A 26,790-nucleotide genomic window follows, 5' to 3' on the forward strand; every position below is an offset into this window, starting at 1 on the left:
GCTTATAAGGTTGAGTTGCGGAGAAGCACTATGGGGTTATTACAGGAGTTTTAGCTAGATAACAGAGTTCAACCCTCATAGCTACCAGATGGGAACAAACTTCTTCTGGCTACTCTGCTCAGTAAAAGCTACAGCCATAATAGCAATACTTAATTTGGAAAGCTTACTGAGAGTGAAGATAAGACAGTATTTGACCAAAAAGGAGTATGACCAAAATAAGGGTCTTGTGCAGAAAGCGTCAGCTCAGAGCACTACTTATCCATTCCAAAGTATTCTCCCTAGCAGAGTTCAAGAGGAAAGTTATTTCATACCAGGTTTATGCAGGTCCAACTCTAACGACATCAGTGTAGTTATTCATTTACATTGGTATAAGAGGCAGACCAGTGTCAATCCCGAGGGCTAGCTTTAGCTTTGCGGCATTTCACTGGAGTTCAGCAAATGCTCCTGGGCACTTTTGGGTTATGGACTTTATCTGAAGAGACATATGGTGGGAGGGTATCGTCAAGGGGGAAAGCAAGCCAGACAACGCAAAAACATAAAACGTTAATGTGACCTTTATTATACAGCACAGTGTGTTCTGTGCATTCTAACAATTATATATAATATCTATAAAACAGACAGTTGATAATGGCACTAAATGAAGCCTTCTTAACCCACAGTTGCGTCTCTTAAAAATACACATATGGACCTGGTAAGGAAAGGAAATTAGTATTGCAGAAAGTTATAATACAAGAGAAAAATTTTAGTTTGTTCTTGATGTCAATTTCCTGGTTATTGCACTTTTTCCTACACACTTAGTAAGTTCATTACCTTTTCCTTTAACAATGTAATATACATCAGTCCTTTAAAGTTTAAAATAAAAAAAGCAATACAAAATCTAAAGACATTACAATGGAGCTGTACAGTTCTTAATTTCTCCCCCTAACCCCGAAAATGTAACAGTTTTCACCACTGAACTTCAGGTCAGCCAAAGTTCAACAGGCTCCCAAAATAAAGGGCATAAAGTAAAAATAAAAACCTTTAACGTTAGTGCTACTTAAGCCCCTGAGGGAGTTTTTAAATGCAGATGTGCTCCTGTTTTCTCCTAGAGAGGAAAACCTTGTAATATTAAAGTATTTTTTAAAAAAAAAAAAAGTCAAGTCACTTTTAGATCTTCAAGTAGGACCAACAAGTCCAGAGAATGCAATATGAACACAAAGGAAAGGAGAACAGCAGGGAACAGCTATTCCTTCAGCAAGGGATGCAAAGGGATTACTCAATCCCATTCTGAAATTCTACAGAACTTGTCACCGTGTGTAAACCAATATAAATGTAAATATCCTCTACCCCTCCAAAGAGAAGCTGTGGAGGGGAAAAGAGGCTAGTATCACCATTCAAAACAATGTGCAAAGCGTAAACTGGAGCAGCTTGCTTTTTAGTTAAAAAGGAACAAGCAAGCTGTAGAGTTTGCTTAATGTAATTAGCAACCCTCTCAAGTAGGTTTAGATATATGTTTGGGTTCTCCCACCCACCGACCAGCAGTTGCCCAGCCAAGGAAATGTCCTACGGATCCAGATATACAGTACATGCGACAACTATACAGTGAGTAACAGCAGTGGCAAAGCATCAGAACACTGAGGCTGGAGTCCTCCAGCATCGCTATGATCCAGTCTTCCACTGCATTTAGGAAGCATTTTCTTCCATCTCATTCCACAATATGTAGTGTATGAAACAATCGAGCCACTTCCATCCTGGACAGAGCAATAGCTGAAAAGTTGCTACCTTGGTAAATCAGTCAGGGATGAGTGGCTCTTATCTTTGCACAGTAAGCTACTAGCAGCTTTCAAGTTTAAGTCTTAACCTTGCAACTACGTTTGCTCGGTAAACTAGTTTTATCCTATTTTTACATGCTTCCAACTCACTGACTGAAGAATAAGCATTATACTGGAGCACCTGGTACGGCCACCAAATTAGTGGCAGAACGTAAACCTCACAATGCAGCTTAATAAACAAAGCTTCTATTAAAATCTTTTTAGGTCTAAACCCCACCTGTGCATCTTTAGAGAGGCTTGAAGTGAAAGCTGGGTAGGGATAGTGGATTTGGGGGGGGCAAAGAGTGCCATTAGTTTGTATATTTTTGCAATGCACATTAAGTCAGCCTGAGCCTTTTGAAGGATTTCTGTCTTTTGTAGAGTGTCTTCTTTAAAATAAGACAATGATGACACTATTTTACTGGCACTCGCCACTGATTTGGGTCCACATACAAATAGAAGCCACCAGAATTCCTGTTAAATAACATGGAGCTCTTTCTATATGCCTAACAGCGAGGGTACATTTTACAGTCTAGTGTTTAAGTATTTTATAGTACATCTATCTATTCATCCACAGGCCATGAAGGCTGCTTCATATGATAGGCTCTGTGTATTTCTATACAAGGCTAGCTGTCAATTACACAACATTAACGAATATCCAAGTTTGTTACTGCCTTTCAATCTGCTAGAATTAAACTCACATACAACTGTCTTTGGTTACATCATTACCTAGTAGAGCCTTTTAATGGGATCGTTTACGCATCTTGTTTTTCTTTTGCTTTAATGAAGAGTTCTTACTTTTGAAGCAAAAAAAGATGTGAAATCTGCTTTGCAACAGGTTAAGTGCCCAAACGGGGGGGGGGGGGGGGAACTGTGTAGGAAAGTGGCTGTGTATTAAATGTGGGAAAACTTGTGCAGGCCTATGTGTGCTGGATACATAAAACAATCCCAGGGGAATTATTTAAAAGACTTCAAAGTACTTACAATCAGAATTAAAAAGGCACAGGATAAAAGTCAGGAAGGTGCCACAAAGGAGGAAGCTATACAAGACATTTCTGGAATTGCATATATAGATTTAAATTTTATTCATTTATTTTTTTGTTTTGTTACACAAACTATGTCTATAGCTGCAAAAATACTGACCTAGACTCTTCTAGTTCTCAACGTAGTTACTAGCCACCATAGGACAAAGTAAACGGATATAAAACGGATTAATACTGTTAAAGTCATTGGTGGCATAGATATACACCATGGCAGTGAAGTTCCTAGTAATAATCCTGCTTTGAAAAGAGATTGGTTTTTCTGTGCATGTGATTTATAGCTACTGCCCACTTCCATTCAAGTTACTGGAGAGGCTGCAGTCTATGGAACTATGACAACAGTTTTTATGCCATCGTCAGTAGTTAAGTAAAAAGCAATCTTTTTAAAAAAGCATTATTTTAGTTTTATTGCATGCAGAAGATGGGTTAAACTAGACTGTTGAGTAACACTGCAGGGTTATTTATCCCTCTCCTTTGTTCAAGCTGTTTAACAGGCAAAAGGCGACTGGTTGTAATCTTGCTTTGTACCACCCAGTAAATTCCAGCAGCAAGGTGTAATGATTTCACATGCCTGCATGGTTTTGCACATGGCATGCTAGATTTCCTGTTAAAATGAAGCCGCTGCCTGCCCCATCGCCTGTAGTGGGGGGGGGGGGGGGGAGGAGTGTGCTGTTATACCTAGGGACAAACTGCCAAGTAATCAGTTTCCTCACACATACAAAAGGTGTTCTCCATTCAGATTCCCTCCTTCTACCCCCCACCTATCCCCAAGCACTTCAAAGTATCAACCTCGCCCAACCAAATGCAGAGGAAACACTGTGGAAAGGGTGTGTTTTCAGAAGGAGCCCTTCATGTAAGGGGTATCAGGACTGTCCTGCCCCACACACACACCCTGCAATTGACCTCCAATTTTTAATACAACCAAACTGCAAAGCCCAAGGAAGTGAAGAGATCAGATGTGGACACAGCAACCCCTCCACCCCCCACTGAAGAATGGTAGAGCTGTTTTCCCTTGGGTACTTTTTCACCCAGCAAATGACTTTAAAAAGTTGAAGAAATCTTATTTAAAATGTCGATAGAATTTAAAACCGTCATTGCCTTTACACTTAGTTCAAAACAAGGAAAGCATTTTAGTTAAAAACACAAACTGGTAATTTTCCAGTGGGTTTGGACATCAGTCGATAGTTGCTAATGACATTTTGTGTTTCTATAATACTATGTGCAATTTCTCTGAACCATTTGTTTGAAGTCCCCATCTTACCAAAAGACTAAAAGAAAGGCCAGGTTAGACACCCCAACAACCACTATTAAGCAGAGTTATTTGAAGCAATAACTTGTTTATAAAAAGTGGTCTTTCAGGTTATGAGTAAGTAAGAGGAAAAAAAAAAGTAGTCAGATAGCTTATGATTTTGGGGTATTCCTGCTGCAGTGGAATGCAGAAATTCCCCCTTAGGTAAAGTGTGGATGCTTTGATCCTGTCAATGTAAACATACTGAGTGTTGTAAGCAGCTAATGCAGAACGACACTCATATCCCCCCACCCCTTGTAGCCTAAGGGCCCCACCCCAGGTAATTACTGTTATTTGTCCCCCAAACCATCCAAGCTCAATTTTGAGGATAAGGAAAGCTGGTGGATATACTAAAGGTCAACCACAGATAGCAGCAGATGGAAGATATTTTGTTTCAACTGTTACCACTGTGTGAGAACTGCAGTAATAAATCCCTAGTGACTCACTTGCTACCTAAAGCACCAGATGCTTTTCTTTTGAAAAGTCTGGAGGGGATTAGCAGAGATCCCTTGCAGTCCAAATGGCCTGGATTTTCCATCTTTTATTTATTCACTCATCTTTGTAATAAAAATGGGGGCCGGGGTAACTTGTGTACTGGAGTGGAATTTTTCTGGCTGCTACCCAAGTTGCAATGTCCATAATGCTCTCAGAGGCGAGACATCTTTTGTTTGCTCCAGTGCAACTCCTGTTACCCAGCAAGAGCTACTTCTTCAAAGAAGACATCTGCAAGAAGGGGGTCAGAGTTCTCCCATAATAAAACGGTTCTTTCATGTTTCCTTCAAGTAGAATCATCTAACCCTTTGTTTGACTGTTCAGAGCTTGACTTGCAGAGTCTGTCCATGATCCGCTGCAGCATGGGCTGGACAATGCCCAGGAGGGGACGCTGGGAAGGGTCTCCATCCCAGCAAGCTTCCATCAGCTGCCAGCATTCCTCATCAAATGCAGGGAGGCGCTCTGGGCGTACTCCTGGAAAATGGAAAGAAAGAACAGGGGCTGGTAACGGCTAGAAAATCCTGACTAAATAGGCATAGGAGATCCTTTGCTGTTAGTCACTTTGGCTCAGATTATAGTGACCAGGAAAGAGTAAATGTTAGGAGTTCTCAAGACACTCCTAGTAAAGAAGGTGCTGTTGTGATAATTGGGCCTAGAAGTTTATCCTAATATTAGGAACTTCCCTGGGAAAAGTGAGCCTAAGATCGTAAGTATCCAACACTAAACAAACAGTGTTAAACAAGGTCTGGGGTTTGGTATACAGGGACGTCCGGTCACTTAGTGATATGGTGAAACACCATTAAAATCCTTTTAACCTTTAATAGAGGATACAGAAAAGAAGGACAAACCGTTAAAGCATTTGAAATGTAAAGTATTAAATAGGGCTTTCAATTAATATCCCTTATTCCCTTTCACTGAAGAGTTTTAGAAGGGCCATCCCTCTGTTTGACAGTTTTACATGGTAAATAACTGTCCTTTTGGGAGAAAGGAGAAGTTAATTGAGATGGGTGGGTGGTGGTTAAAGTCAATCCTGTTTCATCCCAGGTGGTATTCGGGATTTAGCTGGAGCCGGTAGAGTTGGTGATTTCATCTGGGTCCCCCTCAGGCCTGGTCTGGTCAGGACATCTCTCAGGATCAGGATGATGAAGGCCAGGGACCCAAGAGATCATGGGGGGTGGCAGCCAGGATGGTGAAGCTCGCTCCCTTAGCCAGTTTTTTTCTTCCCCAAAGCCTCTTTTCATTATGGACCCCAAACGGGAGTGGTGTGAGCTATACTCATCACCTCATTATTTGGTCCACCAATTAGACCTAGTTTCTGACACACCAGTTTTGATTTACTGATATTTAGTTCTACACTTTTCTTGTCTACCAGGCACAATCGTAACACAGTCCTTGGGTTATAGCTATAGGGCTTTTTGTTTGGACTAATTCAGTCTGCCGACCTCCCTTTCTTACCTTTTCCCATCAGCATTTGTTGTGATAGGTTATTGTGAGATCTTATGATCATAATAATGCCTGCATCTGTAATTTTCACTCCATGCATCTGAAGAAGTGGGGTTTTCACCCCAAAAAGCTTATGCCCAAATCAATCTGTTAGTCTTTAAGGTGCCACCGGACTCCTCGTTGTTTTTGTGGATACAGACTAACACGGCTACCCCTCTGATACTGAGTTACATTAATACTTTTGGCCTATTTAGTCCATCTAAATTAATACAGTGCCCAACACAGTTTCCCCAGTCACTTCAGACGGGGTTTTAGGAGCTGTAGAAGTGTGTACTGTTAAATCTCACAGCTGGTAATGGCAGGAGGCACCAAGCCAAGTATGGATGTGCATGATTCAGTTCCACTGAAGCAGTTGGCCACAGGAAAAGGCTTAACAGTACAGGGAAAGATCTTTCAGTAGCTAGCCCACAATTGCAGAACTCAGTCCTGGAACACGAGACCGAATGCACATCTTGCTTCCTTCTGAGCAAATGCATGGCTCACCCATTTGATTTAGTCTCTCTCGTACATGGAAAAGTTGTGGACAGGAATTAAAAAGGGTAATGCACTGACACTTTCTTATACTAGATTCATCACAGAAAGTATGTGCTACCACAGGATAGCAACTGCCTTGTTAAACTATTTTCTAACTTGGGAAGCAGAAGTTCATTGCTCAGAATGGGAAACGATAATAGACAGTCTTCCATTGTAAAAAAACTTTTCAACCTTCCACTCATTAACCATCCCCAGCATTTTACAGTTTTACCACCTAGTCAAACACTTGAGGGTGAAGGATTCTGATGGCGTCTGGAAATAGCAAGGAATTAAGCATTCCTTAAAGGATTATGCCATGTCTGGCTGTTTCTGGGATGTGGTTTACTCTACCTTCTAACGTTAATACATCATCCTTTTGAGGCAAGAATGGCATTTAAAACGTTGTGCTAGCACAGTGACAGTAATCAGCAGGGACAGGTTGTGTTTTATCGGAAGCTATTTTAGAACCCTGCCAGTAGCTAGAGAGATTTCAGTTAGACCTTTGGTGACATGCCTTCAGCAGATCCCACTGAAGTCTGCCCAGATTCCAGCTAATCTTTAAAGAGGAAAAAAAAAGTGTCAGGTGCCATTTACCCATCTATACTCTTAGAGGGTGACAGTCTGCAGTGCACTTTTTACTCAAAGGCCACTAAATCCATAGGGAGGCTGGGACTGGAAATGCAGTTCCTAGTTAAGGAAAAATGAAGGGGGTAAAAAGGATTTACTTTTCCAGGAGGTTTCACACAGTACTAGATCACCTAACAGCAACGCAGCATAAATCATACATACCTCTTCTAACATTGTTCCAAAGGTGGTCTTTGCTTGCACACCTCTCAAAGGCCTCTGGTAACTTCACATGTCCTGAACAGATGTACCAGAACAGGATACCAAATGCATAAACATCCACCGAGTTATCATATTTCCCTGTGGCAAATGAACAACAAACAGGTTTGATCAACAGGACAAATGAACGTCTCCAGAGTTTGAAACCAATATAAAATAAAAGGTACAAAACTAATCTGAGTGTTTGCATCACAGCTTGGTGTGTGTTATTGTACAGCATGAAAACAACTTAAGGCCTCCACTCCTTCAAAGACTTACACACAGAGCAGTCCTATTAAAGCCCATGGGACTACTTACAGTATACAGAAGGTAAGCAGATGCTTAAGTCTTTTCAGGATCAGAATCTAGCATGTTAACTATGAACACTTTGTTATTAAATCAGGAGCATCTGCATGTTACCCTTTGAAGTACACACAAACAGGTTTGCTGTGATCAGTCTAATCTTAAAAGATGCTGTTCCTGGTGACATGTTTGTGCTGCACCTAACACAATGGGGTTCTGATCCTGATTGAGCCCTCTAGGAACTACTGTAAAAAAAAGGCTTAAGGAAAAAAAGGGGGTGGGGATTTAAAAAGGAAAAATAGTTTATGTTAGAACCATAATGCTGAGAGTCAAATTTTGAATCAAGACTTATTTCATCTTGAGGATGGGAAATAAGCCTAGAGGTCATCCCCAACTCTGAATTTCCCCAACTTTTTGTATTAAAACTTACTCAACAATTTGTATGAAACCCTTTATCAGACCCTAAAAATACAGCTGACTTTTTTTAAAATGGTTTGTACCAGAGAGACTAAATACCTCCAATAGCCCTTCCAATGTATTAATTTGTTATTGACTTCTGTAGGCCATATGAATCCCACAGTAACCGCTCTTCTCATAAAGGAAAAAAGAATGGAGATGATCATCACTTAGACTGAAAATACAGGAAGGTGAAGTTAAATACACACCACATGCAACTGAAGTCTACCACAGTTTTGACTAGGTTTTCCCCCTCAAGAGTTAAAAGGTACAGATAAAAGTACAGCGTTTTGGGCCTTCGGGACTGGAACTGCAGACAGTCAATAGGAGATTCCATTCACCACCTTACCTGTAAAGAGCTCAGGAGCCATATGGATGGGTGTCCCAACAATACTGCCAGACATCATGGCCTCAGGCTTGCAGAATCCCAGGTCCGTGATTTTGGCACGATTCTTTTTGTCAAGCTGTAGAGCCATCCATATATCAGGTGATGGTTAATCATGCTTTCAATCCTATTATTGGCTTTTTAATATTAAAAGCAACTTTACAAAATGTATTCGTGTTTGAATTGTTGGGAGTTTGCTCTATGTACGTTATTCTGAATTACTGACTGCTATGGACTCTTACTGTCCTAACTAACATGACAAGTTTTTACATCTTTATTAACCAGGAGGTATGGTCTAGCAGTGCGAGAACAGGACTGGGAACCAGAAAGTCCTAAATCTAATCCCAGCTGTGACAAACTATCCTCACACAAGTCACTATCCCACTTGCAAAATAATAATAATGCTTCTACAGCTCACAGGGACCTTGTAAAACTGATATTTGTAGTAAGTGTTTTGAGAGTTCATGAAGAGTGCTATCAAAGTGAAAGGCATTTGTTTGTAAGTCTTCTTACAGAAACATCTAAGTGAATAAGGCCATTATTTCATTTACTGTCAATGCTATGAACGATTTATTAGTTCCCCTTTGGCAGTGGAGAGAAAAAGGCTTTTAGGGACTAACCAAAAGAAAGTGAAGTGTAAAAAGATTTCCCTTACCAATACATTTTTAAGTTTGATGTCCCGATGAACAAGCCCCTGACTGTGCAGAAACCGGATCCCTTCAACTACATCCAGAGCAATCTGCAATCGTGTCTCCAGTATCAGCCCAGCCTGAGGAAGAGGCATACAGGATGATTTAATAATCCTACAAATGTAAGTTACTTTGTATTTGTGGGATTTCCTTGTCCTTCCCGGTAAATGCTATCTAGCTACTAACTGACCCTTTAACAGATGCAAGGAGCTCCTGCCAGAGCCATGGGTGAATGCCAGGCAATGGAATGGACTTGGCATGAGCTGCTTTTGTTGCCAAGATCCTGGTACATTAGTTTCACTAGGTTCTGAACATGGTATCTGCTTATCCTAGTCTGTTTAGTTCTTTTGCTCAGTAATGAAACATGCGGTCATGATCCCACTATTTACTTCCAAAGTGGCTACTAAACTGCTTGATGGAGTCAGCCAGGACTGCAGGCAGCAAGGTGAAAGGGATGGATGGGCCATCAGCAAAAAGGCCACATGACTTCTGAAAGTAAGGTATCCGAGACATTCCAAGTTGTCAGCTGCTAAAGATCAAGTGATGCAGCATCTCTTATGCCACAGGCCAGATCAAAACACAGTACAGTAGTCTAAGCCACACTGAAGCATTATGTAACTATTACAGTAATGCAACTAGAAGATCTTCAGGAAGATGTTGGTTTTAGATCACTACCCCAAGAAGTCATGTTTCCTTTCACTTCTACAGCACACAATCTAGTTTTTTTTATTCCTATATTTTATGCCTTTATGTGTTTAAATCAAACTAAGTTTTGTCTGTTCTACTGCTATACTGACACAGGGCATAGCATCCCGGCTTTGTGCTGTTTACAACAGTTTGAAGCACCAACTGTTCAATTGGGTTTGTCAAGCAAAAAAAGAGTGTTCTTCACTTTCTGGTCTAAATAATCTAGGATCACTGTTCTGTTAGACAGCTGCCGTGTTTCACCCCACAGTAGGATGTGCTTCAGTTTGGCAGCATGGGTGAAGTGATTCCCCGAAAATGTTCTCTGGCCTGAGAGGGATTTTGGAAGTGTAAGGTGCTACAGAACATAGCCGCAAACAGCAATCTGAAAAGTCACCTGAACAGGACCTCTCACATAAAAGCTGAGAGTTATACCCTGGGAAATTCAAGTACTGATTCCATCTAGCATTTGAGCCTTCAGCTAGTGACTTCCCTTTTAGGGGACTTTCACAGTCAGACACACTGGCAGTATGGTAGCCTGTGTAAAATAGGCCAACACAGCTTCTTCTACTTAAAATGGCCATTTGCAGGCCTGAATTCTCAGCTACACTAACGTCGCTTTACACCTCTCCAGATGTATAAGAGGGCCTTCATATAAAGGAGAATTGGATCTAGAATGTTTTAGGAGCTTCCATAATTAAAACTGGGTCTAGTTATGTCAAAAGTTCTCCAAGGATGTGCTCAGATGTATTTTTATGGTTGTTCTGTAGCCCAAATTTTACAAATCAAGGATACTGTCCACTTTAGCATTTAGGTTCCTGACTGTTTGAATCACAGACCAGAACTAGCTAAAGCTACATTTTACATGCAAACACAAAATTTGCAACAGTCACAGTTAAGTAATTTGCCATTCTAAGCACTTTGAGTGCTGCTGAGATTGTACATGGATGCATGACATGCCTTCCATGTATTGCTAAACACATACTTGCTCTGACTAAAGTCAGTTATAAATATATTGAGGAAAATGACACCTGAAAGTGGTAAATAGACCAATAACTTTCTTCTACACCAGTTTATGAGTTCAGTTGGTGCTTCCAGCCATTTTTCCTTCTCACCCTTAGTCCTGTATAGAGATCTCTGTGCAACCGTTCCATTATCAGTAGGACAGCAATGCTGGAACCTCCCCCATAGCCGTAATCTATCACGGAGCCATGGAGATCTACTAGTCGCTCATGCTTTGGTAAAGACCTGGAGAAAGAAAATCAGCACAACAGATAGACGATGTGACTATATTCCCCTAGATTACAATTCTGCCTACTTCCCCTCCTGCCCTCTTAAATCAAGCCTAGTCTCTTTACAAGGCACCCAACATCTGGGCTCTTAACAAGTGTAGCAGGAGATGACTGACAATGCTACCACCACTCTGGCTAAAGCAAAGGACAGATCACTGAGTCAGTGTGTTGTAACAGGAGGTCTGCACTGCAGCAGAGGCAGCTCTATACAGTCAAGGCTGGTTACGTTTCCTACATTGTCGTCCCACTGTCATTTTAGTCAGTGAATGCAGAATAGCACACTTTGGGCAGAAAGAGTGCTCAGTACTAGATGAAGGGAGAGACAGTACATCAGATACCAAGGCCAGGACAGTGAGAACTGTGCAACACCATGCAATACTAACTGACTTTTATTGCAGGAAGCAGCAGGGAATGGGAGTATTGCAGACACAAGAGAATCAGCCCTGGGGAGAGATGAGGCGGGGCAGCAGGTGAGCTTTGCACTGTCTTATCTATTCTGCAAGTAGCATCGACAGTTATCTAGTCCTCACTCAAAGTTGTGCAGCATTTAGTGGCAATCCTCAGCACTGACCAAGTCACTGGGAGTGGTAAGGAACTACGTTGGACCAAAGTCTCTCTGCCTCAAGCCATGTAAGCCAGCCTGCGTAGCTACTGGAATCTAACCAGGTTCAGCTGGCATTTGCAGATTAGAGAGTTTACCAATACACACCTCATATAGTGAAACTCAAGTGCAAGGTCATTCCAGTGCTTCTCGTCTGGAGGGACGACTGATTTGAGTGCACATGGGAAATGGCCCCCCCAACTATCACACAAGTACACCACTCCATACTGCCCTCGGCCCAGCTCACGGCCTAGCTTCGGTTTACCTGCAAACACACAGCAATGTGTCAGTTTGATCAGAGGTAAAGTTTCCATGTTCTCCCCCTCTAGCATAAGTATCTGGCTATGATGATGCCATGAACTGGACTAGTATTTCACATTCAGGGGGAGGTAGGTGGGTCCTTCTTGAAATCAGGTAGTTTAAATTGTTAGGTCAGTGCTAGACTGGAACTGGTATAGGCCACAATATTTATATGCAGAACAAGTAACAGCCCAGTACAAGCTCTCTCTGGATGCTTCCGCAAGTGAGACTCACCCCCATATGCTGAGGTACCAAAGAGGAAAAAGGGGAGTTCTATCTTCATTGCTCATTCAATCCTTTGTCTAATCTGAGACTGCCAACACAGGAGACATCTAGCAACAGTCTGTAAGTGAACAGGACTCTCATTCCAGCTAGCAGCATACAAGCCACATAACCCTCAGACAAGCTTTTTGGTCAGTACCCACAGAGTCTGGGTTTGATCCCATAACCACAGAGGTTGAAGGTTCTATATCCCATTATCAATCCTATGAATCGTCCCAGGGAGTCTTTCAGAGGATTTAAGACTAAGTCTTCAAAACAAATCTCTGCGTCTTTATCAAGCCTTCCTAAAAGTTCTTGTTATGCCCACAAATTTGTTGCAAAGTTTTTCTTTTTAAAAATGAGCACAGCATTGAAGTATATTTGATTTAAACAATTAGCCTTGCAAAGAGTTCTCTAATTAACACCCCTCCCCTCCATAGAACTCTCCCAGTTTTGGATCTACAAACTAATTGTTTTTAGCTATCCATCCTACTGCCCCCGATCAGCCTTCCCACAAAGTCCTATACTAGAAGATGAGTGAGGTTTTTCCCTTTCATAGGCCCACAGGATTAGAAGCAACCATACCCAATACTTCGACATAGTTGGCACGTGTCAAGTAGAAGCAAAGCCAGAAGAAAACTAGTGTTCAAGCCAACACTATTCTTGTATAATAATCTACAGCTAGATGAGGAGTCCCCCTTGCCCTTGCTCCCCCAAACCCTGCAGAAGCAGGACAGAACTAATCCAAGACACCCTCCCAAGAGACTCTGGAAAGAAGATCGGGTGTAGGTGCTCACCGTATAACAACACATCCTGCAGAGACCTGCTCTCCAGCGAGAGGCGGGCTAGCCGAGGGGCATGGTCTTTCCGCACCTTCAGCCAAAGGTCTTCCGTTTTCTCCAACCTGCCTGAATGGCCAGCCTCTAGCTACCAAGACAGAAGGCCAGAGATGGTACGTGTAGAGTCATTCTATATGGTCACATGCCTCACACAGAAGCAAAAGGTGAAAGCAAGGTAAGACACTGGATCATATGGGCTCCCATTTTCAAGATGGGTCATTTAATTAGGGCACCCACTTCACTGCAGGGAGGGCTCCAAGTTAGCTTGCCATGCTGATGAAGCCTAAGCATCACAAGCCAGAGTGTCTCCCACTAGGTAGGCAATACTTCCACATTGAAGAGGACAGCAATGGGCTGACTATTCTGCCCACCCTTTGGCCATCTCACATGTGACAGTTCTGGTTTCCCGGAGTGGCACTATACAGAAACCCCAATTTGTTTCTCCTCATGGTGCTCTGCATTTGCATTGCCCACCTCACAGCCCCACACTTACCTGTCGCAGAGAGGCTGCAAAAGCCTCATGAGAGCTGTTTAGCCTGGTCCGGAATTGGCTGCAGATGCTCTTCGCCAGCTTGGAGGCACTGAGGCTCTCAATAGCATCCTGAGCTACTTTCCGCTTCCACTCCATGGTGATAGCAGGTGGGCTGACCCAGGTAATCCGCTGAATTATCTAACAGAACAGGATTAAACCAATTAAACTGAAGGGCCAAATCTTGTCCTCAGGCCTCATATGCTACTTACTTCTTTTGAAATCTTAAGAGTTGATCTGAGGGCAGAATTGGATTCAGAAAGACGAGCAAGTATGGTTCTTTGAGATGTGTTGCCCACACAGCTTTTACTCTTGAAATGCAGGTGCCCAATGTGCACAAGTCCAGTTTCTTTTCAATAGCAGTGTTTCATTGGGGCCAAATCTGCAGTCCAAGCACCCCCTTGCTCCCTGTAGCTAAGCGGGCAGGGCCAGCTGCACCTGTACTCCATTCCTTCCAATAGGGATCCCCTAGGAGCAGGACTCCAATCATCAGGGAAGGAGAGTGGGTCATGGCATCTTTGTGGACAACACATCTTGAAGAATCACAGTTACTATATGTAACCATTCAAGTTATTGTTCACAAAGATTCCACACTTTGGTGACTAAAAAGCAGTTTAGTTTCTTTTGAAGCAAGTTGGTCACTTGCTGGGGGAGCTCCCCTGTGCCAACCAGCCCATCATCCATTACAGATGCACCTTGATACCTTGCCTTCAGGTGGGCAGCTGCCACAGCTAGGACTTAGGTGAACACCTATTGGCATGCTGAGAGACCAGAGGGTAGAACTCTGCTGATAGTATGGATGTTCCTGCCAGGAATCCATGAGCTGGAAGGATTAAGATGGGAAAAATACGTATCTTGAAGGTCAAGAGCAGTGAGCCAGTCCATGGGATCCAGAGAGGAGATTATAAAGTCCAGGGTAACCATGCAGAATTTGAAGCAATGGCTAAAAAAAAAAAGTGTTGAGTCTCCCAACTTTGCAATTAGGATGCAGTGGGAATGAAGTCCCCTGCCCCTGAACTCTGTGAGGGTGCGGATTTCTTCTACCTCTCCCATTTACGTGAAGCAAGAGGTGGACGCCCTCAGCCTCTGATGAGAAAGGCCTCTGAAGAGGGACTTGGGGGGATAAAAATAGCTTGAACCTGGATGGGATACCCCTTGCTGACTATCGTCAAGACTCACCAGTCCTTGATTATCCCATCCCAGGCTTCCTGGAAGCAGGACAGGCTGTTGTCAAAGAGAGGCCTGGAGGAAGGAGGAGCTGAGGGAGGTTTGCCCAAACACAAAAAACAAATAAAACACCATTTTTGCTTGAAGCCCCACATTGTGGGGCAGACTCAGTAAAATCACTACCCCTTCCTCAGCTGCTCTAAAGTCAGTAGCTGTGGATAGTATTGAGACTAGTTTCAGTCTGTATCATGGTAGCTTCCTCTCTGGGGCTGGGACATACAGACCCAAGAATCTCAAGGTGGCTTTGGAGTCTTTTAGGGAATTAAGTTCCCCATCCATATCACTATTAAAGAGCTTGTTGCCCTCAAATGGGAGGGCTGATGGTGACTTGGACTTCCAGTGGATTTCCTGATGCCTGCAGCCATGAACCTGGCTGCTGCAGCCGATGCATCAAATGCTGCTTGAAGTGCCAGTCAGGCAGTGAGCTGGCCTTTATAAGGGATTTCAATTCCTTGTGCTGGCCCTTCAGGAGTCTGTCCATAAAAATGGAAAGTGTCCCATAACAGAAAGTCCTTCTCTGGCAGCAGCACCTGATCATTTGCCACTCATAACTGAAGGCTTGCTGAGGGGTATACCTTCTTCCTGATATAGATCTCAGTTATTGGGGTCTTTATCCACAGGGGTAGACTTGGACTGGCTTTGGTGCCTCAACTTTCCATGAGCTACCTGCGCTATAAAGAGTCCCAGGGGTAGGGTGTTGGTAAAATATTCAAACCCTTTCACAGGCACCTGGTATCCAACAGCCCCTTTTGATGTTGCTGTGACTGAGGCCAATGTATGCCAAGTCAAGTGGTCAGTCACCAGTGGACATGGCCAGTCACACTGCAGAGGAAGGCTGCAGGACATTCAGAAGACACTCAGCATGCTCCTGGATGACTTCCAGTGGAATATCCAGGGTCTTCACCACTTTTAGCAAGGTCTTGGAAGGGCTTTAAGCTCATCCACAGAAGTAGTGAATGGGGGCTTAACTACTTCAATCTGCAGATGGAGATGGCCAGAGGCTGATAAATCTCTGGAGAGTAGTAATCTCCACCGTATTCCCTCTCACCCTCCATAAACTGACACAGACAGGAGAGAAGCCCGAGACTGCTTCTTTGGTGAGGGGGATCTGGCTCTGGAGAAAGTGGACAAAGCTGACTTCCTAGAACAGAGGTTTACTTGTAGGGAGACCAGTACTGCCATGGCTGGTACGGACAGTGAGGACGACAAATGAGTGGGTACCAGGAGGGCTGCTCTGCATCCCTGATGATCTTCCAGTGCCTCCCAGAGCTTTTTTCCTGAACTCTGCCAGATCTCCACTGCTCCGAAGCACAACAGGCACTGGGAGTGCCAGTCAGTCATTCACAGGAATAACAGGTGCAGGATGAGCAGACCTTGAACCCCAATGACTTGGTGTCTGCCCTTGTACAGTCGATCTATACAAGGAAGAGATTCCTTGTGTAGAAGAAACCTGCTCACTACTCTGTTTAAGATTAAGTAACTAAAGCCAATTGGAAGAGAAAACCTATCAATCAACACTAGACAAAGACCAACACTTTTCCCCCTACAGTAGAGGAAAAAAAGAATGTACTAGCTGCACAAAGAGCTAGGAACACCCATACAGGAACCACAATGGGCAGTAAGAAGGAACTGATTGCAGATGGCTGCTGCCCCCCACTCCTTATGCCTTCCATTATGAGGAACAAGAAGGTACTCCGGGCACAGGTACAGTCCCAAAAAATCCAATCTCATGCACAAAGAGCGAAATCTGTATGGACACTCACTCAATGAATAATAGTGGTTTGCCTTAACACTTGTAACTAGCAACTGTCAAGTCAATTCTTTGCTTTGTGAAGCATCCAACACACTTTTAGGGGCACATTATTAATTTGCACTTTTATGGTTTGTAAAAAGTAGTAAGATTCTGCAGAACATTCTGCAGACAAGCAGAAGTTATTAATATTTAGTATCAAAGTTTCATAAGCAATCCCTGCAGCGTTTAGAATCCAAACATTCCACCGTTGTTCTAGTACGCGAAAGTCAGGGTGTGATAGTAACTAGTTTATTTTACAGTCAAAGTAGAAAGGAATGTAGAAAATTCATACCTGTTTGATCTGTTCCCACAGCATTCTGGTTACTGATGAGCCTGAGTGAAAAGTGACTTCAACGTGATAGGCTGCATTTAGTATCTGGAGTGAGGAGAAGGGGGGGGGGAAATTAGCAAAGTAGGAACCATGACTTGCTTAATTCTGATTCTGTATGGAAAACTGACCTAGAACAAATAAGAGCACTGGTCCTGTAAATCTTGTAGCTTGCCTCTGGCAATGGTCTATACCAGATGCTGCAGACGGCCCCCAGCCTACCTGACCAGACTACTCCGTGTATTTAATCCTTACCACACCCTTACATAGATAGGTAATTATCGCCATTTTACAGACTGGGAAACCGAGCGGGAGGTTAAGTGACTTGGCAGAGATCATACAGCAAGCCTGAGAAGAGCGGAGAATAGAACCTATGATTCCTCAATTCTACCCCTCTTCTCCAGCCACTACATCCGTTCCTCAAAGGTTTCTGCTTCCTTCTATTGATTTTAATAGGGCTTGTACATTATAGCCTTGCCCAACTCTTCCTTGTTTTTTAGTGCTGCTCTCTTATTCCATCAGGATAAAGTCAAGTCTTGCTGTGACAGTCCAACAAAATTCTTTGTAAAAAAGTAATGCTACGAAAATTCTCAGCAACTGGTTGAGCTACCATACCTGTTTGAGATAATTGCTTGTGATATGTACTGAAACATCCTGAGACTTCTCCAGACTCCTCAGGCATCTCTCCAGCGTCCCCACAAAGCTTTCACGCAGGTAGTCTACGGAGCTTATCAATTTGTTGGCAACCGCTTGGTTTAACCGAGAAATGATCAGTTCCTGGATTTGCTTAATACAACATTTAATGTCCTTGGTACTCACAGGTTCCCCATTCTCAGGAATTATGATGTCTGCAGGAAGGAAGGAAAGTTTTATACAGATAGGACACAAAGGCGTTACAATTGTACTATTAGCTGTCAAACATGACACGCTGCTGCACACTGTGTTTTGCAAAGCAGCTACAGCACAAGCTTATTCCAGCACTCGTCTGGACGGTTTCTGCTCACCCTCCACCCCTTCTAACACTATTTAATTATCTTGAGTTTTGACCTCTAGATCCTGTTCATGCTATTGGACAAACTGCTGCTAACAATGGTTTGTGAAAGAAAGTTAATTGAAACAATGTGAACAGGGGCCCTTCCACTGCTCCCACGGTAGCGTTATAGTAAGATTAAAAGACCGTGACGGACTGTGGGTAGGGCTTTGGTTTTGTTTTATTGGGGGGGCGGGGGGGGAGGAAAGAAGAGATGTTCTGAAGTATTATGATTAACACTGTTCTTTCAAAATCACTGGTCATGAAAGGGCCCTGTTAGCAGCCACCATGTTAAACAGTTATCATGGTTTCAGCCATAACTTGGTTGGGATAGTCATGATTTCTGCAGAGTCTTTATAAAAAGAAGATTAATACCTCTAAAGACCAGATTGTTTAATGGTCTGTAGGGAGCAGGAGTTTCACCCTATGTGCAAGTCAAGGGTTTAACAACAAGCCGGGCTTAAAAGGAGGCAGAAGCTGTGCAAGCTTGTTCTACAAGCATGCATCCCACTGCACCCCTAGGGCCATAGACTAAATCTAGGACCCAAGACCGAGGTGAAAGGCTAACTCATTCACCATTTGACTCCTCTGTGTTTTCACTTTTAAACAAAAGTTGAGTACTTGTCTTTGTTCACTTCTCAGTAAGAGAAATATTAGGAAGGTTTTATACATTCCTGCTCTTGATGTGACTAAAATATGTTGCTCACCATTCAACTAGCAAATGTTTCCAGGCTACAATATAAAAAAAAAAAAAAAGGAGCACATAGAACAACTTTCTTTGCAGAGAGAAGGTAGTTTCTGAAGCATATTCAAATGGTGGTTTGGGAGGGTGGGGGAATTCAGGCCACCTGTTTTTAACTAACTCCGTGATTCCCAAACATTCCAAAGTCACAATCTCACCCCCTCCGGTTCATTTTCGGACACAGAATTTCTTAGTGCTGAGAACTAAGTTCAATGAAAAGTTATCTGCTCCACTAAATACAAAAAAGTGCAAGACAAGTCTCTAAACATACTTTTTGATCCCTTGTGTGTCCTACTGCCATTTCAAGCTGTGAGAACAACATACACCACTGCAATGCTCGTGCCTGCTTGTTTACATTTATAGGATTATTATTAGCAGTAGTATTGTGGTAGCCCAGTCATAAAACAGAGCCCCATTGTGCTAGAAACTGTACAGCCACAGAATAAAAGGGGACTTCCTGCCCCAAGGAGCTTATAATTAGCTCCCAATTGGACACTAAAGCTTGTTTTCAGAGGGCTGCCATATGAGTCACACTCTTGTGATGCACTTGCCAACCTTCCATCTAACCCTCAAGATAGAAGGTGAGAAGATTACCCTGCCCTCTGATTTCAAATGCACATTACAGCCACCTCCCAGTCAGAAATGAAATCTGGTCTCAGCTTTGCGGTTAAAAGCAAGGTCTCGTGCAAGTCACTTATTGCTGTACCTCAGTTCCTCCATATTATTCCTCACATCACAGAAAGATTATCTGGTGCTTATTCAATGCTTGATATACAAAATGCCAAGTATTATTCAATAGGTATCTAGCTGGTCAAGTTGCTACTGTGCATGCACCATAGCCGGTTTCCCCAGTTCTACAGCAACGCTCAGAGGTCAGGCTGGAGACCTGTATTTGAACACAAAATCCAGAAGGAGATTCTAGCTTCTTTAAACATAAATCAAGTTACTGACTTATGACATCAGAGGCTGCACCAGGAGAATCTACCTTCCTTCCCGCAGCAAAAACTTTCTCAAATGCTGATGGCCCTCAAGTCACTATAGTCTGGTTTTACATCCTCCTGAATGCCGAGCTCTAAAAAACAGCATGCACACTGAAGGCTACGTCTACACTGCAATTGAAGGAGTGATTAGAGCACAAGTAGGCATACTCGCACTAACTTTAAACTAGCTAACACAGCTAAAAAACAAACAAACGAAAAACAACAACAAAAGCAGTGAAGACGCATCAGCACAGGCTTTGGCATGGGCTGTACAAGCTTACCAGGTACTTGGGGTACATACTTGTGTTTCTAGCCTGTGCAATCATGTCTTCACTGCTATTTTTAACTGCACTAGCTAGATTAAAGCTAGCTGTCGGTACGCCTCCCCAAGCTGCAGTCACATCTGATTGGTTGGGTTGCAGCACAGATCAAGCCCGAGGACTTGTCTAGCTCCAAGTGCAACATGTTGCCCATAACCCAACTCCCATTCACACAAAGTCTCTAGGTCCAGTTAAATGATGCTTTAAACTCTAGCTAGCTGGCCCATCAGGGGATGTGGGCTGAAGCTTCAGTGCTGTTGATGCTCAAACTAATAATGCAGTGGGGATTCAATTACTCCAGGACACTAATACAAACACCGTTACTCAAGTGTTATTTCAGTGTGGCCACTCTCACTCAAGCAGAGTTAACGCAAACCAACACTGCAGTGTAGACCAACTCTTCGTGATTATGGCTGTACTTACATGAATGATACAAAGCAAACATTTTAAGTCACAGAACAATCCTTCTCCCTCCCCTCCCTACCAATGGTGACCTCACTCCAGAGACAAAAATCTGGATACATGGTATTCCACTTGCTCGTTCGCTACTTTGTAGCGGGTGCTCTATTCTACACCCTCCATCTCTCCTAGAGGGCTGCACACATTTGTTTTCCAGTTTTAAAATTGAAGTGCAAGTCTAGAGATTTAGAAGCCTCCTTAGAGTACTCTGTGCCTTTTGAATGTAAAGAAAAGCAAACTACTTCCTCCAACCTTACAGCCTAAAGCTATTTTCAATTTAGTTTCAAGCAGAAAACCTTCATGTCACTTCAAAGGGCATTTCCATCAACGTTCCTTCCTGAAGAAACGAAAGTTATCGCAAACCACTGCGTGACAAGCAAGAGAAAGTTTTATAAAACCGGCCACATCAAAGCACCCATTTGTAGCTAATCATGGGACTATCTAGTACCCCAGACCAAAAGACTCAGAGAGAATAAGTTACTTAAAGTTTAACCATTCACAACAGTTAATAAACCCCTCTCTCCTGGAGCTCAAAAGCTACCAACAGAAGTTACACCTCACTAGGAAGTGCATTGGGAAGCCATGCATCTTCAAAAACAAAAGACAACCCATGGCATTCAGCTTGCAAGAACAGAGCAGGTTTTGCTGGCTCTTCCCAAAAGAGGGGCCCCAAGCCTAGCCAGGATTGAGCTTGGTGGTTTCCACGATGGGAGAGGGAAAAAAGGACAGTGAGATTTCCTGCCCACATACAACTTCCAGGGTGGGGTGGAGGTTGTGCAGGATTTGGAGACCTGTGCTCAGGGCCACTTCCTGTTTACTAATTCCCAACAATCAGCCCACCCCAACCCTTCCTTATTAGGACACTGTGGGCTATGCTATTGCCACTTTGGGGATGGGAAAGAATTTCTCCCCATTCCACATGATTGACCAAGACTGTTTGGGATTTTCACCTTCCTCACAGAGAGACCTAGAGGCTGAGTTTTGGGCAACAGGAGTGCTGGGATTCTCCTGCTCCTGGAGGTCACCATTAGAACCTATGTGAGAATTGTTTAGCTGTTGCAACTTTTGGAAGGTGCGCAGTGCAGGACTTCTCTGATTTAGGCTCCAGATCCAAAGCAGTAACATAGTTAGTGGGCATCCAAAAGGTATCTCCTTGTGAGATGGGGCAACGTATCTATTTCCTCATCCCCACCCCGAGTCAAATGCAAACCAAGGGCTGGGATATTACCAAGGGGCAACTGCCCCACCACTGCACTTCATAGCAGTGCTGTTTGGCTGTCGAGGTCACCTGTCACCTCAACTCCCAAAAAAGGATGATAGTGGGCAGCTGGAGGTGCCCTGAGAACCTTCTACTTTGATGACTGGCTCCCTTACAGTAGGAGCACCCCACAAATTGACAAAGGATCAATGTGGTGCAAGTGACTGCACTGGACTGTCCCTGATGGGAATTTTGGATGTAATTTGACTAATAAAATTGCAGCCTGGTTAAAACCCACACCACGTGTCCTTGCCTTCTTCCATGTGTTGAGCATGCCAAATAGACTTTTAGGCAATAACCCATGCTTTCTGATGCACCACTGGGTGACTGCTCAGAGGTCAGCAGGAAACAAAGATAGCAGTAGGGTAACCAGGCATCTATATAGAAGTGTTTTATTTTAGAAGGTTCAATACTGTAAAGCTGTTTAAGTCATCATCTGTGAAAGAGAAAGAAAGGGACTTTAAATTCTAGGAGTGCAGGGTAGAGTCTTGCACTCCACAGGTTTCTTTTAGAGATTTACTATCAGTCCTCACAACTACAGCTAGGCAAATTAGCAATATTTCAGTTCACTGACAATTAAAAAGATTGGTTTAGCTGAACCAAAATGAAGGGTTTTTGTTTTGTTTTTAATTTTTTGGCAAAAATATTTGGGGGGGGGGCAAACAAAATGTTTCTATTTTAGAATATTTTTTAGTTCCTTTAATATTATAAAAATAAGTTTTTAGAAAAGCAGATTCAAAGGTGTCCAAGTGAGAAGTGCTCTAAAAATTCTGAAAAAACTGAGGCTCGATGACCAACAATTTGACAAAGTGAACATGAATTTCCAAAATGTTTTGATATCACAAGCCTGCATTTTTTTGCTGAAAAAAAGTTGATTATCCAGTTCTGACTACTCACAACCATTTTCCCACCACTAACGTAGGCAATTACTGTCTCCCATTGTAAGATAGGGCATTAAGGCAAAGAGGCCAAGGGCTTGTGCACACTTGAAACACGACAGTGATACAGCTCCAGCGCTGCTGTAGTGCTTCAGTGTAGCCACTGCCTACGCAGAGGGGAGGGGCTCTCTTGTCAGCATAGATAATCCACCTCCCTGAGAAGCAGAAGATTGGAAAAATTCTTCCATCAACCTAGCTCTGTCTAGATCTGCTTAACTACGTTGCTCACAGGCGTGGATTTTTCACACCCCTCAACGATGTAGCTGGGTTGACCTAACTTTTTAGTGTAGGCTAGGCCTAAGTAGCCTGTTCTGGTCTACGCAGCATGAATCACGGCATTCCTGGTCTAGTCGTGTGCTCAGACCTACTTCAGTGATCTGCTTAGAGAAAATAGTCCAGTGTAGCAGACTCTACCAGTTGATTGTTTTACAGACTAGATGATGCAGAAGAGGTCATGCAGGAAGGTAGACCTCATCTGATCCTGATTTACATTGGCCCAGGAAGCAAAGTTTGTGGAAGGGCTTATAAATTCAGTCATCCTCAGATATCTGCCCATCTCTCTCCTCTTACCAGAGATTACCTTTGAATTCCATGTTAGCAGCATCTTCCAGCAGCTCCTCTTTCATGTTGTTGAGAGTCTCTATGATCATGTCCTTCATCTCCTCCTGCTTGCGATTGGCAATACCCATCAGAGACTCGTAGAGCTCATTCTCCTTCTTGCGCGTGTACTCCAGCCGTTTTGGGGTGATCTGCAAATCTCGTTGCATGTCAAAAGCCTGGTTGATGAAGATGTCCAGGCAGCGGCAGTGCACCATGTTCAGGATGGTAGCTACATCCACCAGGTGCTTCTGCAGCACCTGCCTGGAGAAAGTGCTCAGGAGACGGAATTTCTCCAATTGCTCCACCAGCATGCTCTGGGCTTTGGCATCAGAACTAGGGGCCCCACAGCTGCAGTGGTTGGTACTCAGGTAGTCTAGGTCCATCAGCTGACAGTAGAGGGATGACTTCTCATTCTCAGCCTTTTTGGGAGAGATCAGTTCAGCCTCTGACTCCGGCACTTTGCAAAAGAAAACAGGCAAAGAGAATTTCTCTTGGATTTCCCGCAGTTCGTTTTCATCAGATGCTGACAGTTTAGCCTCACTGATGGCAAAGGTGACGACAGGCAAGACATGGTTCACGTACTCTCCCAAGGTGACCTCAGTAGACTGGAATCCCCGACATGGGGCTACCACAATGTCCACCTCCTGAAAGAATAATAAAAGATCACCACATTGAAGTTTTAGCAATTAACCCTGCTAGTAACTCTCCCAACTTCCCTCTCCCCACTAAAAGTTCATCCCTGTGGTGGGACGCATTTCATGGTCTAAACATGCAATTCCCATGAGTCCATGGGGCTGATTGGAGCTTCTCCCAGATCCTTGTATTAGCCTATAAAAGTCATTATTCAAGGCTCATTTCTCATCCTTTTGGGTGTCTACAGCAATACTAGACAATGAAGCCTTGGAATCAGCAAACAAGGTTCAAATCCCACCCAAGTTTCACATGGCAGTATAGGATCCATGGTCTTATTTTAGACCTCAAGTCTCTCTCTGTCTTGCAAGAGCTGACTTTTATTTCACTTTCATTGTGAAAAATGGAGAACTGAGAATATATCCTAGCTCACTTCAATATTTCAGACTTTTCACTTGAGTCACTTCATTTAGAATTTTTCCTCATTGTGTCTCGCTGAGATATGGCTAGAATGCTTCAAATCAGCTAAAGCTACTGAAGTCACTGACACAAGAGCCATGTTTTTGTGATTCAGCATTGAAGGTTTTCTGAAATACTAGGATGATTTTTAGGACAGGAATTAGTGAGAGCACACTGCCAGCCTAGAGAATGAAATCAGTTGATCCGCAACACAAGAATAGCTATGGGAAGCTTGTGCTATATTTTCTCTGCTATCCACTGGCATGACTCAACCCTGTCTTGAAAAACCCCCATTTAGGGCCAAAAGAGAGTTCAGCCTCCCTGGCCTATTCAGTTCTCGGTCCATTTCTAGACTGCCAACAAAAGGCAGTTAATGTGCAGATATTTCTGGACACTAGAAATTCAATTGCATCAACCAACTCATTATACATACACTAATGCAAAGTTATCATACTGAGGTGGCTTTCATTCACTACTGCACAGAACTGGATCTGAACTAGTTACTAGAGCAGGGGGGTTCTCAAACTTCATTGCACCGTGACCCCCTTCTGACAACAAAAATTACTACATGACCCCCAGGAGCGGGGAACAAAGCTTGAGCCTGCTAGAGTCCTACCACCCCAGGCGGGACTAGGTGAGGTGGGATCAAAGCTGAAGCTCAAGGCCTTTAGATCCAGGTGGGGTGGGCTTGTAACCTGAGACTTGCCACCCAGGGCTGAAGCCCTCAGGCTTCGGCTTTGGCCCTGGGTGGTGGGGCTCGGGCTTTGGCCCCAGCAAGTCTAACGCCAGCCCTGGCGATCCCATTAAAACAGGGTCATGACCCATTCTGGGGTCCCAACCCACAGTTTGAGAACCACTGACCTAGAGAAAAGGCTATTCTATAACCATTTCCACCATCACCACCATTCAGGCCTCCATGCTACCTCTCAAGAAGCTTGTCCAAGATGCCAACATCCTCACTCTAATTTTAAAAATAAGACATGACTTACTACCAAAGTTTGCTTTTCATTTAAGGCTATGTTGCAGCCACATTTGTTTACTGTATTTGGCCAACAGGTGGCTATAAAACAGTTTAAGTGCTCAAAGAGTCTGATCAATGACGGAGTTAGTGTTAAGAGCAGATGCCTTCTGTATTTATACCTTTGGCAAAAGGAATGGAAAATCTTTAAGTAGCTTCACTCATTTCTTTGTTTGTTGACCTTGAACCAAATCTTTAAGGACCGTAACAGAAAAATCAGGGATGGTCCATTAGTTTTACCACAGGGGAGAAAAAAAAAAAAAAAGTTGCTAGCCCCTCTCCCAGGTGCAAAAACAAATACAACCGCACATCACAACACATGCAAGCAGCCAGTCAGGTAAATTTTAGGTTGTGTGGGGACATGCAGGAGAGCTTTTACATTTTCTGGCTAGAAGTTTCAAGAAGTTCTTTGATCCATTTTGCAGTTTTTTGTACTGGTCCTCTTTAGACCAGCTGTAAGTGTCTGAGCCATACAGGATCAACAAGTCATGAAAAATCCTGCATCAAGCCTCTTTTCAAATTTCAGCGTGTATTCCAAGCACACCGTTACTGCCCTGAATAGACTCCTATCCACTGCTACTACAACCTGTAGTTATTGCATAAATGAAAATGGCTAAGTGACCATTATTACAGTGGGGTTAAATACGATGACAATATAAACTGCCCAAGTTTGTAGATATGCAAGCCAAGAAGAAGTACAAGTTAACTTCCTGGCACTTCCAGTAGTGAACTTGTCCCTCATCCTTCCCACAATATACTCATTTGTAGGCTCTTCACCTGCCTATAGTGAAAGAGGCACTGGCCACTGCTAGAAGAAATACCCAAGTTCAGACTGGCCCACCTAAGTTGCCAGTCATATCCTGTGTTTCTAATGAGTGATTCAAGCATTGAACATTTCAGCTGTAAAGGTAAGAGTTCAGTTTTTGGTGTGGCTCTGGGACTCTACCACCTGAATAGGAGTTAAATACAGTTAGGAGGCTGCATTATTAGCTACAGGTAAAATTCATATATGGTATAACTTTACAGAGCTAGACCACATACTTTTAAAGCTACAAATGGTGTTCCCACACTGCTCATAGACGGAAAGGCTCCAGGAGAATGCCTGCCCTGTGGAGTAATTGCCGAAATGACTGCACCAATAGGTGTCTAGAGGTTGGTCAGAACTGTAATACTTTGATTACTGACATAATGCCCAATGAATGTTGCATATGGACATCAATAA

General features: G+C 43.2%; 1 protein-coding gene across 1 annotated transcript in view; it reads right to left on the reverse strand.

Annotated features, from left to right (window-relative positions):
* Window positions 1–4,896: 4,896 nt before the first annotated feature.
* The window catches only part of DSTYK (dual serine/threonine and tyrosine protein kinase), a 59,392-nt gene continuing 37,498 nt past the window's right edge, over window positions 4,897–26,790 (reverse strand). Inside the window, 11 exon segments of the mRNA XM_065403752.1 lie at window positions 4,897–5,084; window positions 7,416–7,550; window positions 8,557–8,671; window positions 9,248–9,361; window positions 11,081–11,213; window positions 11,967–12,123; window positions 13,217–13,346; window positions 13,752–13,928; window positions 17,099–17,182; window positions 17,750–17,982; window positions 23,442–24,105. Of these exon segments, the coding sequence (XP_065259824.1) occupies window positions 4,897–5,084; window positions 7,416–7,550; window positions 8,557–8,671; window positions 9,248–9,361; window positions 11,081–11,213; window positions 11,967–12,123; window positions 13,217–13,346; window positions 13,752–13,928; window positions 17,099–17,182; window positions 17,750–17,982; window positions 23,442–24,105 (2,130 nt within the window).

The sequence above is a fragment of the Emys orbicularis genome, chromosome 4 (genome assembly GCF_028017835.1).
Source record: "Emys orbicularis isolate rEmyOrb1 chromosome 4, rEmyOrb1.hap1, whole genome shotgun sequence".
In the NCBI taxonomy this organism is placed as follows: domain Eukaryota; kingdom Metazoa; phylum Chordata; order Testudines; family Emydidae; genus Emys; species Emys orbicularis.